Consider the following 13,358-nt stretch of genomic DNA (forward strand, 5'->3'; position numbering starts at 1 on the left):
TCAATGAAGACAAGGAATAAATTAACTACCCTAACTGCATGGTTTTCTCATTCTTCAGAACATGAGGGGACAAGTCAATTCATTGTATGCAGACCCTATATTTTGCCTTTCATTTGTTTCAAGTCTTGTCTATGATTTTCTGTTTAGGATCACTATAAATATATTAAGTATACTGTAAGGTAAACTTTCCATGTTCCAGCCCTGGTGTTTTTTTCCCTCCTTTCTTTTCCACACTCGGTTCAGGAAACAGGCCAAGGACAGGGGCCATTCTGAGGGTTTCCGCTTATTACTGATGTAATGCTCGCCCTGTTTTTGTTTCGGCTCATATGGACTTCTTAAAAGATATAAAATGAGACAGGAAATGGGCCATGGAGTAAGAGAAGGCAGAGGTAGGCCACTGAGGACTGAGTGCAATTGGGCTCCAACACAGAGAGCACCAATTACTGTGTTTTGTCTGCCTAACAAATGCAGCTCACTGGGCACTTTAGAAGAGTTCATTCTGATGCATTTGCACTGTTTGGACTAGTCAGTTTATTTATTTCTGAACAGCTTATATCTTGATCAGATACTGTACATCTTTATTTAAGTCATAACTTTGCCAATTCTGTACTACTACATATCCGCAAAGTTCTAGTGTTGGTGCTTGTGATAAGACAATATTAATAAACACTGCTGTGTTTGAGAAGTTTGGCTTGTTTTTATAAATGAGCAAAAACAGTGTTTATATCCCTCAAAGTATAAGGTATTGAAAGAATTGACCCCCATATGGAAAAATGTAATTGTCTAGCCTAGCCCTATATATCACATGAGGTTTGCTTTAAACATACTAATAAAAAATAAACATCACAGAGAAGAAATTAAGCAAAGTTTAGTTCACCTTAGGCCAATAGATAATATAAAGGTTTACTCCCATGCATTCCATCACACCATTGAGCAGAAAAATATCTTTTTGAAATGCATATTTTCCCTCCCTTGGTACTAAAAAAGAAAATGAACACATTTTCCCATGTGTGTTTGTGTTTCTTCTTTGTCTGTTAAATACCCATTCTTTCTTTCCTTCACACAAACATGCACTCACAATGGCAGGAACCTAAATATACCCCTTTTTCGTATATCTTTATTTCTTTGACTCTGTGTATTTCATAGTTTTTCTCTCTGTCATCTTTATCTCCCGCTTAATCTGCCCTCCTTTTCTGCTCCCAACCCTTTTCCACATCACACAATGCTATTTCATTGAGTGTCCTTAGATGTATTATAGAGGAATATACTGTAGTGTGTGAATGCATAGAGTAAGAGTCAAAGTCACTTTTCTCTGCATCACCCCTTTCTCTCGCCCCACACTCCCCAAACACTCTCTACTGTTTATGGAGTTGTTTCATCATGTCTTCTTACATGCATATTATAGAGGCCTGCCCTACGCAAGCGGCATGGCTCCGATGAAACATCTGAATAATTTATCACCTCCAGTCTGCCTTGCCACACTTTAGAAAGTTTTCCCAACAAAGTCGCAAAATTATTCATGTTATCTGCATCTTCGGGAAGGGAGGGGCTAAAACTAAATACATTTCAATTTGTACACTGTTGCTATTCCGATCTTTATTTCACCCTTATTATTTTTCTCCTCATTTCTGTCTCATTTTCTCCTGCTACCCCACATCTCTGTTTATTGTACTTTCTTCGTTGCTGCAACTTTTTAAGATCTTATATGCTATACAGTATGTTCTCCTCCTAGTGCTGTCTAACTTTAGAACTTTAAGGTGATGATCTACTCAAGTTCAGGTGAGACAATCTGATTTCACATTTAGGTTAGAACCAGCACACTGAAATTGGTATAATTATGAAAGTTTCCTGAGCAACCCTGCAGGTATTTTTATTCTGTCATAGAGAGACAGGGTTAGAGAAATAGTGTTTTATACCCAGTAACATGCATATTATTATGACTTCATCATAACAACTTAATCTAAGTGTATTTATTTACTATGTACAAGATTATTGCAATGCATTTACATGTGCATTATTCAATTTGCACAACAAAAAATGGGTTGCTACAGTTCCTTTGCTCAAAAACACCTATTAAACCTTTGCACACCTACTGTCTCATTTTCACAACCTCTAAAGTATGCTGGACAAAACAATAATTAACAGTGAAAAATAACTCACTTGACAGTTTGCTTCTTTACAATACCTAAGTACAGGAAGAATGAAAAGAAAAAAGATTGAAGCCCAATAGCACTAGCAATTGTAAATGCAAAAATTTGTTTTTTGCATTTGTCTACATTCATTGTGTTGTTCAAGCATTATTTTAGTGTTGAGAGTTACACACAGTTTTGAAAAAGTCAGAACTCTAACTCAGTGTGACATCTAAGTAACCGCAAATAAATTACTGCAGTCAAATATTTAAAGTGTCTAAAGTGATAGCCTCAATCTTAATTAGAGAGTAATCAAATGCTGGCATTCTATTCTAATCTATTAAACACAGTCATATAGAGATGACCTCTACTTGCCACTCTGTCAGTTTACAGAAATGGAAAGGTTCACCTTTGAACTCTTAATGGCTGGAATCACAGAGTTCCATTTCCCAAGGAAGTCAAGCATGGCGTTCCTATTGTCTTTACGCCCTCAGCACTTATTTACACCACCCTCCCCCACCCCAGCATCTCCTTTTCCTTGTTGCCTTCCCTGGCACCAGATTGCAATCAAGCAACATGGCTAAGCAGTGCAGGAAATGTTGGAAACAAGCTAAAGTGGAGAGAATCACAGGAGTTAATGGTTAAAGTGGAAACCCTCTTTCACCATTTCACTGATTAGACCAGTGGTTTTCAAACTATTTCTGTCATTCCCCCCTTTGGAGGAAGAAAAATGTGCATGACCCCCCCCCCACCCCCACCCCCCACACACACCCACCACCACCACCACTACATGATGACAAAACAGGTCACGTTTAACTTGTTTATTGAAATAACATGAAGATCATGAACATTACTTCCACCCTTCTTTCAGTAATTTCTTAAGCGCAAATAAAAAAAAAAGCAACTACCACTCAAATTTATCAAGCCACTTTTTGTGACATTTGTCAGTAGATTGCTCATCAGTCTGTGTACTTTTTCAAAAATAGAGAAATAAAGAAATACAATTTGCTATGAAAATAAAGTCAAACCTGTGGAAAAAAAAAACAACACATGCAGATATTTGGCAAGAAAGAATGGGGTTGCGGTCTTGATACTGCCACTCTCAAGTCATGCTCAATATTGAGCTTATATCTGCACATTGTCTTCAGTGAGGCCACAGCAGAAAAGCTCAACCTCACAGAGCAAGGATGTGGCAAAGGGAAGCAGAATGACCACAGCCCTCTGTCGTATGAGTGGATGATCCCTCTCCACACCAAGCCAGAATCCACTCAGTGTTGGAGCTGTAAACCTCAGCCTCAGGGTGGAGTCACGTGTTATCTTGATGAACTGGTCCTCTTCAGTACAGCTGAAATCAGCAGATCCCTCACCCAGTCATGATGAGCACTGTTGTTTGAGAAGTACTATTCAAAGAATCCTCTCAGGAAAGATATGTGATCCTTCAGACATGGAATCACTGTGGTGGCTCCAGAATCACTGGTTACAGCAAATGTATTCAAATTTTCAAAGGAATCCGTATTTCCTTGATCAAGTCACCTGCCCCACATCTTGAGCTTTCGAGTGAATGGGGTTATTTTGTCTGTCAGGTGAGGAAGGTGCTCGTCTCTGCCTTAAAGCTGAAGATTTAATTCATTCAGCTTTCCAAATATGTCGTTCAGATGTAGGCCAGTTTCATCAGAAAATGTTCATCACTAAACTTTCTTGCAACTTCATGCACACACTTGTCCTTTAAAAACACTCAAATCTCCTCTCTGAGCTCAAAGGCTTGCGACAACACTTTATCTTGCGAGAGCCACCTTGCTTGCTGTGAAACAACAAAGCTGAATGTTTAGCTCCCATCTCTTCACAAAGTGTCTTCAGGGGTCTTGTTTTTATGAAATTGATAACGCTAACATCGGTCAAAACCTTGTTTAGTTCAGGGCTAATCTACCTTCATGCTAGCGCTTCTCTGTGTATAACACAGTGGGTCAATATTGCATTTGGCAAGACCCTGTTGATTAGTGGCTGCAATCCCGTCCTTTTCCCTGTCATGGTCTGTGTACCATCCGTGCAAACACCCATTTCAGATGACAACAAGGAAAGAGAACAAGGAAGTTCTGTTTGCCGCTACCCAGAGGCAAAATCCAAGCTGAAAAGGCCTGTAATTCTTCCTGGCCTCTACCTATGTCACTGTCACGTCACTGGATGCAGGAAGAACAACAGATTTTGCAGCTGCGAACTGCAGCTTTCTCAGTAAATATAATACGTACTGAGGAATTTATTGCTTCAATCTTCTACATTTACCATCAACACTGATTGGACATCCACATAAAACAGTAAACAATATTATGCAAGGCAACATGACTACAGTGTCTTTCACACCTAATCTACACTCCCAATCTCACTTCTCCGCTCTCCCTTTTTTCGTCTTCTCCCTCCATGCCTATCTCCCTAATTTCCAAACAGATTATGGCACAGCCTTCTCAGCAGACTGAACTTCTTGCTTTAGAGTCCAGGGCACTGTTCCTTGCCTGCAGTGTGTGCTTATTGATTGGATTGCCCCAGCAAGGCCCTCTGCGAGCATTTGGCCTCCGCACCGCCTCTCTTTTGCCAAAAAGCAGATAACCAAATTAAGCAGGCCTAGCCAGGACAACAGGGAGGAAGGGAAACCCACAGCCTCACAGAAAGTAAATACAGAGAGAGCAGCGGGCGGGTCACCATGGCTGTGCTGTTTTTGGATTTCATTTTTTAAATATATAAAATAAATTGCAGGGGGGCAACAAAGTGGATATCACCTTAATTTTCAAATGATGCGCTATGGTGAAAAATTATGGGGAGTAAAATATTGAATAGCCACAGGGTCACTTGCATAGTGGCTGCAGCTCTCATTCTAAGACAGTAATAGGTGTCTGGAATAGGAGAGGCCGAAGTCTGGACTTTAAAGGAATATGCTGATGATTTATTCCATTATTAAACAGAAAAACAAGACAAAAAAAGTGGCCTGTACTGTTTTTTTGTTGCTTTGAACAAGGGAACACCCCCCGATTAAGAAAAAGGCATGTGATTGGCAAACTTGCTGCAGGTGTCTCCAACCTCAGCAGAGCAAGGGCATGATTATGCAACTGGTAAACCAACAGGGCTGAGGGGTTATGTGTCTGTATGTGGAAACATTAGCTGTGGGACGGGGTGGTGCCTGGCAGCCATTTTGAGGGAGGCTCTATCGAGGTTGTTTTCTATCTCCAAGTATCACTGCTTTGAAGTGCTCCCTTCTGTCTTATCAGCAGGCGTGAGCCACTCGCCACAAGCTCTGTGTGCATATGAGTGTGTGTGTTGCAAGTGAGCGATAAGTAAATGTCTGCAAAAGTGTGTTTCTGCATCCATTTGTGTCTGTTGCTTGGCGCACAACTGAGTGAAAAGGAAGTGCCTGCACAAGTGAGTGTGTGTACATTTGTGTGTGTGCACTGCAGCCATAGGGGCAGTGTGTTATCGCAGCATGCAGCCCTATTCAATGTCTGTGCTACTATCCAGCCTAGAAAGCTTTGTGCCCTCCAGACAGATTATTTTGCTGTTACCCCTCTGGATCCATCCCTTCGTACTGTTCAGGATGGTGTGTGTGTGTGTGTGTGTGTGTGTGTGTGTGTGTGTGTGTGTGTGTGTGTGTGTGTGTGTGTGTGTGTGTGTGTGTGTGTGTGCTGGTGTGTGTGCAAGAAGGCAGTAACTTTTAAGGAAACTGCAAGTAGTCATCTTGCATATTAAAAGACTATACCAGTATAACAGACACTTTAAAGTCTCAGCTCTGTGAAACTTCTGTCTTAATTCAAATCCCTCTTCTCTTTGCTTCTGTTTCCCTCTTCCCCTCTCTCACTCGCTGTCTGTCTCGCTTTCTGATGACGTGCGAAACTTGCCAGGGGAAGTTCATTTTCCCTCTCTCCTCCCTGCAGTCTACCTTTTGTGTTGTGGATTTATGATCCCTCTGTTTACTGAGTGAGAAGTCAACAAGAGCATTCTCGGCAACAGAGAGGCAGAGACAGGCAGTCGTACCCACACAGAAACACTTACACACGCGCACGCACAGTCTGCCTGCATGTCAGATGATCATGTGCCAGCATCCCAGGCTGACTGACAGCATCTCTATGGCCCCTCCAGTGTGATGACAGATAACTCCAGGAACAAGTTTACTGCCAGCCTGCCATTGTCTCACCTTCCCTTGGGCCTGCTACAGGTCAGGAAAACAAACAAAATAGAATAGAAAAGAATCTCACCATCCCAACAAGACACTCTTCCTCAGCAGATGGTGTTTGCCTGTTGTCATGAAATAATAGTTCAAAATATGTCCTTGTTACTGAGAACTTTGAGGACTTCTCATCCATGTTGGTTAGAAAGTTAAAACTGAAAGTTTTTTCCTGACCTTGTAAACAGCAGAGGACAAAACACCACAGGGCCCATTAGTAGTTCTGGGGCTTTTAGTTATATCACACTTTCTTCCTTAGCAGATTGAATTTGACCAGTAGAATAGAATAGTTAGGACTCACCAACTATTAGTGGTATTGTGTCAATATGATGTGCTCAAATTGTATTATTGTTTTATAAAAATATTGTCAGAATTAATTATAGCAAATTGCAATTAAAAAATTTGTTATTGAGGGTCCTGTTTTATATATTTGAGTAGTGCTGTAGTAGTATTTATTTAGTGGATTAATTATTTTTCCATCCATGCAAGATCATATGGAAAATAAACTTAACCTCCAAACTGCAAATTTATTTAGATAAACAACATTTCAATCTAGTCAGCTCTTATTCGTATCAAAATGTTAAAAGGTGGTTACCACACTCGATATTCATCGATTCAATTTTCAACATCACATCACCCACATGTGACTTGCGTAATTATGCTCCTTCTATTTTGCCAACCCAGCAACAGCGCAGAAAGAAAGAATATAAAGATTTCTTACATTTCTGCGGTAGAATGGGGCTGTTTAAGAGCCATGTTTATCATCCACGCGGAGGCAATGTAATATGATAACTGAGTTTTTTTTCCTCAAACACATCTGTCAAAATGTGTCATCCACATGCATGTGCACATACATATGGATTAAAACTTAAATGAATTCGTAGCTGTATTTTAGTTTTGTGTCACATGCTTGTTCTTGTGGTTTCAGTCTCGGTAAAGAGCACAAGGTTCAGGTTAGTTGACATCATGAAGTTGTCGTGGCGCATTTACTCAAGGCTTCCTAAGCTTAAACGCGGGAAGATATGTCAGTCCCCATGAGTACAACCTCTAGCCTCTTTCTCCATAAATGTTTCATAAAGCTGTTATGTCATGTTCCTGTAGTTCCCTACAGCTACTTTCACAGCATCCGGAGTGATGCCTGTGATGAATTCATCACATTACAAACATTTTTTCAAAATGCTGCAAAAGAGCAAGAAAGGAGGACAAAAAAAAGATGTGGCTGAGCACACTTGAAAGAGAGTGCTGAGACATTGAAATGGGTAGAATAATAGTGTGGCAGAAAGGAAAAGCAAAAGTTATGAGTGAACGATCAAATCAGATGGAGAATGTCAAGAGAACAGCAGAGGAAGGATGAAAGATAGAGATGCATGGGTTGTGATGTGCTGTGGCCCCTTGCCTGTGATGCTTGTAGGCTTTTGTGTTACCTCACCCCAAGCTGCCAGCTCCTGTGTTTTCTGCCCTGTACTCAAATGACAGCAGACATCAACCTCTCTCTCTCACACACACACACACACACACACACACACACACACACACACATTACACTTCTATTGTTGTGGCAGAGCCCCTAATGGAGCTTCCCGTTTGAGTGCAGATAGAAAAACACACACACACACACACACACACACACACACACACCCTCTCTGTTTCATAAGTACACACGCAGATTGACAGCTAGTCCCTAGGCCACTGCTGCTACGCATGATTGATGGCAATGTTCCGTGGAGAACGCATGAGGCAGGGCAGCAGTAATTCAGGAACGTGGAGCAGCACAGTTTAGGTACGGAAACACTCCATTGGGTTGTGGAGGAAGAGAACATAACGTACGGAGCGGGATGTTTCATTGCTGTCAGTCAACCAGACAGACAGTCAGACAGACAGATAGACGAGAGAGAGAGAGAGAGAGAGTGCAGTTTCTTTAAAGTTAAAATCCGCAGGAAGGGATGACTTCAGTTCACAGTAAATAATATGAACATCCACTCCCACACCCCCAAAGGAACAAAAAAGCATCAGAAAATGAAAACATTTACCAAAAAACACTGCAGTAAACTAATTGTGTGCACATCACACCCCAAATCAAACAGTATGCAGTCAATATACATTACACCAAAAAAAAAAACACCGCAGTTACAAATATGTGCAATTATTTCCCACCACTTGCCTGAGCGAAACACACAGCCCCATTAAGAGACGACAAACTCTATAACCCTTCAATGTCAGTGACCAACATGTAGTACATATTATGGCCTTAGGCAGACCAACCCCTTAGACAGAAAAACACAAACGTCGGTGTTTTCCATTTGTGCTGAAAATCATGGAATCAAGAATTTAAACATCAGAGCAGACCTGAAACCGCACAAGGCAACTTCACACTTTTTGCTACCCCAACTGGCAGTAAATGAATTCTGGGAGCCTGAAGGACTCCATCACCCAGAAATCATGTAGCGTGATGTCGGTATATTGCACACTCTTCAGAAAAAAATTAATCTTATTCATAGTTGCTGGTCAGTGTGGAGATGGTGAGGAAAAGTTGGGTTCAGCTTTCCCTGGACAGAGCGTTAGGTCTTCTTACTGTGTAGAAAATATTGACTAAACACAGAACTTGAGATTATGATATACATATTTCTATTGTTAAAGTGGCATAACATGAAATTGTGAGAATTCATAATTGAGTAGCTTTGTGATCTTGGAGAGTTGCTTCTGTGTCTATATCTGTTTGCCTCTGTTTGTGTGCTTGCCTTTATGTGCACTTCAGGCAATCCACATATTTGGGGTTTTTAATAGGAAGATGAAGTCAAACCACTGTTGTTATCAGCTTTGTTTTATAAAGTATAAAAATAAAGTTTGGAGCTAGCATAATTTACATAATGTGAAACCTCTTCCTGTTACAAATTCCTAATCATATTGAGTGTAATTTGTTTATTCATAAATACTTTTAGGCAATCTCAGCTGTATAATAAAAATGTAGATAGTGAGAGACAGAGCTATACCCTGCTTTGTTATAGAATGTATTAAGGTGAAAATGTGGCTTTAGAAAATTGGCCCCACCTGTTTGAGATATTACACATAATGACTTCCAAATGATTTGAGGCCGATAAAATAATTCAAAGAGAAAGTGAGGCAAAGATATAAGAATAATTTCCCTCTATCCAACTTTCGATCCTACAGTATTGATTTGTACCATGTGCAGTTGAAAGCCACAGGAGAGCAGAGACACACTGGTATGTTCACAAGAGGACACTGTAACACTTCACAAACACATGCTCTATTCCATTCTCTCGATCCATTCTTTATTCCTGCCCCCTGCACAGGGTCAATGTGAATAATTGAGCATTTTTACAATGAAATATTGACAATAAAAGAGTGTGTCATATACAATTAAGTGGCCTTCCTTCCTCTCATGATGTCATTGTGTTATGAATCATGCATGACACTGAGAGAATGTTTTTTTTTCTTCTGGTTATGCAGCAGGAGCCACTACTGTGTACCAGCCCCCATAGAAGAGACTGGCAACCTTGTGCACATTTGTGGGGCAGACCAATTGTTGGTCTTGCTTGGAGGACATTTTGCTTTTATACATTATATTGTATAAAACACTTAAGCACACATGCTGTATGGAAAAACATGTCCTTAACTTGGGAGTAAAACCCCACAGAGATCTGGCATATGACTACATTGACGAGGGATGACACACTAATATTGGGAAGTCATCAGAAACATGAGCTACTCCCTGTCAAAGCTATTTAGTGCTGTGTAAATGAGTGCCTGCAAATGTGTTTGTGTCTGTCACTATAATAATATGTACGCTTGTAGGCCATTGCTCACATCACTTGGTGCTGCCACAGATGGTTTGCTTGATCACTTGATTCTTTTAACTCTGTTGTTCTTAACTTTTGCATCCTGGGAATACATTTTGAACTCACATCCTGGCATGAGGAGCTTAGAAAAACATCCGGACTCCAGTCATGTTGGGACCCACAAATCTGCACAACACATTTTGGGTCCTGGCTCTTTGATTAAAACACAAGACGCTGTGTTTTTGTGAATTCAAACCCTCTCTCTCTCTCTCTCTCTCTTTAGACTATCGCCCACCTCCCATGATGCCACCTAACCGAGGAGGCGGAGGAGTAGGAGGAGGTCCAGTTGGTGGTGGAGGTTCCTCCTCTTCATCTACCAGCCGCACTATCACCACTCGTTCTCCTCCCTACTACACCACCCCGCGGCCTCTCCTCACCACCTCCCCCGGCCAGCGCTATCGAACCACCACCACGGTTCGCCAGCCTGTCCTGGTTCCTGCCGGTGGCTCATCATCCGACACTAACCAGATTCCCGACACCAACCAGAAAGCAAGAGAACGCTCCCCTCCGGTGCAGATCCCTCCAGCAGCCCCACAGCCTCCTGCCCTGCCTCCCCAGGACTTCTGCAGTCCAAGGCTAACAGCCGACATATCATGGCCACGGACACAGCAAGGCCAGACAGCCAAGCAGCCCTGCCCAGTTGGCACACTGGGTAAGGAAGCTGCATATAGCAGAATCAATGTATAGAGGAGCTGACAGTAGGACCAGTAAATGGTTGGTTAGAGTGTGTTTGAAAGCTTTGCCATGTAAAATATGTCTTAATCTACTTGTTCTTCTTTGCAAAAGTCTTGGCAAAATGTTGCAGAAATACAACCGTAACCATGTTAGAGTTGTTTCATTGGCAAAGGTGGAAACCAGGTGGAAAACCAGGTGGAAACCATTTTCAAATCTTTTTCTTAAGTAAAAGCATCACTACCACTATTAAATACAAAGGTATAAGCAGCAGAACACAGTCTGAACCTGTAAGAAGTAAATTAATGTTGTAGCTGGTCTAGATTCACATGCTACTGGCTAGTAACTCAAACAGTGCATCACACATGTAAAACCTTACCCTGTAAAGTAACTACAGTAGCTACTATCTCCTATAATGAAATGTAGTCAAGTCAATATATTTATAGAACACATTCAAAAAGGCTAACAGTGCATTGCAGATAACATAAAAACTTAATTATTTTCAATTTCTTTTTAATTTAAATTGTTTAATTTTAAATTACTCTGTAAATTACGTCAGTTAGCCTAACATTTGTTTTTTTTAAATGTGTGCCATAAATTAATTGACCTGACATGTCAATTAAATATAATATAAATGCCACACGATCATGTGTGATCAGGAAACGTAAAAATGACATGTGCATAGGTAAGATCACAGTGAGGAATAAACAAAAGTAAAACGTATACATTACACAATTCCCTCTGAAAATGTAGTAGAGTAGAAGTATAAACTCTAAAACACACACACACACACACACACACACACGCACACACACACACACACACACACACACACACACACACACACACACTTCTTCGGACAAATTTTCCTATTTGAATCAATTAGCTCACATGATAAAGCTGCTTCTTCGATTTTCCTTCCATCCACACACAAACTGCTCAGTGAACCCCAGGCACCTCAAGAGCCTTCGTGTCTCCTGGTGAATGTCAGTGCTGTCCTACCCTGTTTGTTTTGCTTGTCTTGCAGGCGTTGCCACATACGTGTGCGTGGCCCATTTGGGCTACTGGGATCCCCAAGGCCCTGACCTCAGCAACTGCACGTCGCCTTGGGTCAACCACATCATGCAGAAAGTAAGTCTGAATGCTGCTGCTGGCCCTCGTTGCTCCCACCGAGCCCATAACTTTAGGGGGAATAAGGGTATGTGTTATGGATATATTCCTTGAGCGATTTTTCACGCATGAAGACTCACTGACTACAGGGAAAGATTGTGGCCATGTATCCATCTTCATTTGTTAACCCTAACTCATGTTTCAGATCTATGAGCTTTTATATGGCTGTAGGGGAATGGAAATGCCCAATAAGGTCATTCGCTCACGCTGTGCTATCATTATAATACGCTAACATGCGTCATCATAGGCTAATTTACATAGAATGCATTGCTTTTTGGTGGGAAAACATATTCGAGTTTGTTTCTTCAAGATACTTTTTTTCTGGAAAGTGCTGCCCCAGCTATAAGGTCCCACAATTTCAATGTATGGCTGTTGTCACATGAGGCACAAGGCTTTAAGGGTTTTCTTTATAAGACAAAACAAGGAAAAAATGGTCTGTGTGAAATCAGCATTGCAGCAGAGGTGCTAGGAGTTGTAACTGTAAAGTATTCTTGAAAGGTGTCAAATAACCTAATCACTCCTCTTCATGCTCCACCATCCCACCCTTGTTTTTGTCTTGCCCATTTCTCTACATGTAATTCTTTCACTCCATCTGTCCTTTACCTCTCTGCCCTTCATCTTGTCCTTTCATTTTTCCATCTGTCTTTTGCTGTACTCTTTCGTCCCCCTCACTGTCCTCCTCTTCATGCTCTCACTTTTTTACCCAACTTTCCCTTCACTTCTCACCTGCCTTTTTTTTTTTTTTTTACTTCCATCCATGTTTCTCCTTCTTTGACTTTATTCCACTCTCTGCCCCCATCACCCTGTTTGGCTCCCAGCTCCGTTCAGGCGAGACAGCAGCAATTGTGGCCAGGGAGCTGGCAGAGCAGACCAAAGGGCTTCTGCGTCCTGGCGATGTGCCATCCACAGTGCGGGCCATGGCCCAACTGGTCGAACTGCTGGACGTCCAGCTCAGGAACCTCACCCCCGGGGGCAAGGACAGCGCAGCCCGCAGCCTCACCAAGGTACTGCCTCAAGAAACCCTTGTGTTGGGCGGTCAATGTATTGGTAGTGATTGAGTGAGATGAACGATTTTCTTGCAGGCACTACTATGGGGAGAGATGCAAGGTAAATGAAAGAATATTAAGCAAAAGAGGGATGATGGAGAAAAAAGGGAACAGATAGAGAAACTCAAGTTAACAGTGAGATGAATAGCGTTAGAGGTTCGTGGTTTTGTCTTACACTCATTCTTCAGGGGTTAGAAAAGTCTCTGTGTGCAGAGTTTGATGAAGAACCATACATAATGCTGTAGATTTCCAGATGATAAAGAGCTGCTTTTAGACA

At 41.5% G+C, this 13,358-nt stretch overlaps 1 protein-coding gene across 12 annotated transcripts in view; it reads left to right on the forward strand.

Annotated features, from left to right (window-relative positions):
* Positions 1–13,358, forward strand: part of adgrl3.1 (adhesion G protein-coupled receptor L3.1) — a 123,490-nt gene that overhangs the window by 65,891 nt on the left and 44,241 nt on the right. For all 12 annotated transcript variants that reach the window (XM_031285822.2, XM_031285825.2, XM_031285826.2 and 9 more), the window contains exons 8-10: positions 10,417–10,845; positions 11,893–11,996; positions 12,854–13,039. In XM_031285822.2, the coding sequence (XP_031141682.1) occupies positions 10,417–10,845; positions 11,893–11,996; positions 12,854–13,039 (719 nt within the window). The remainder of the gene's footprint in view (positions 1–10,416; positions 10,846–11,892; positions 11,997–12,853; positions 13,040–13,358) is intronic.

This window comes from Sander lucioperca, chromosome 4 (assembly GCF_008315115.2).
Source record: "Sander lucioperca isolate FBNREF2018 chromosome 4, SLUC_FBN_1.2, whole genome shotgun sequence".
NCBI classification, from domain to species: domain Eukaryota; kingdom Metazoa; phylum Chordata; class Actinopteri; order Perciformes; family Percidae; genus Sander; species Sander lucioperca.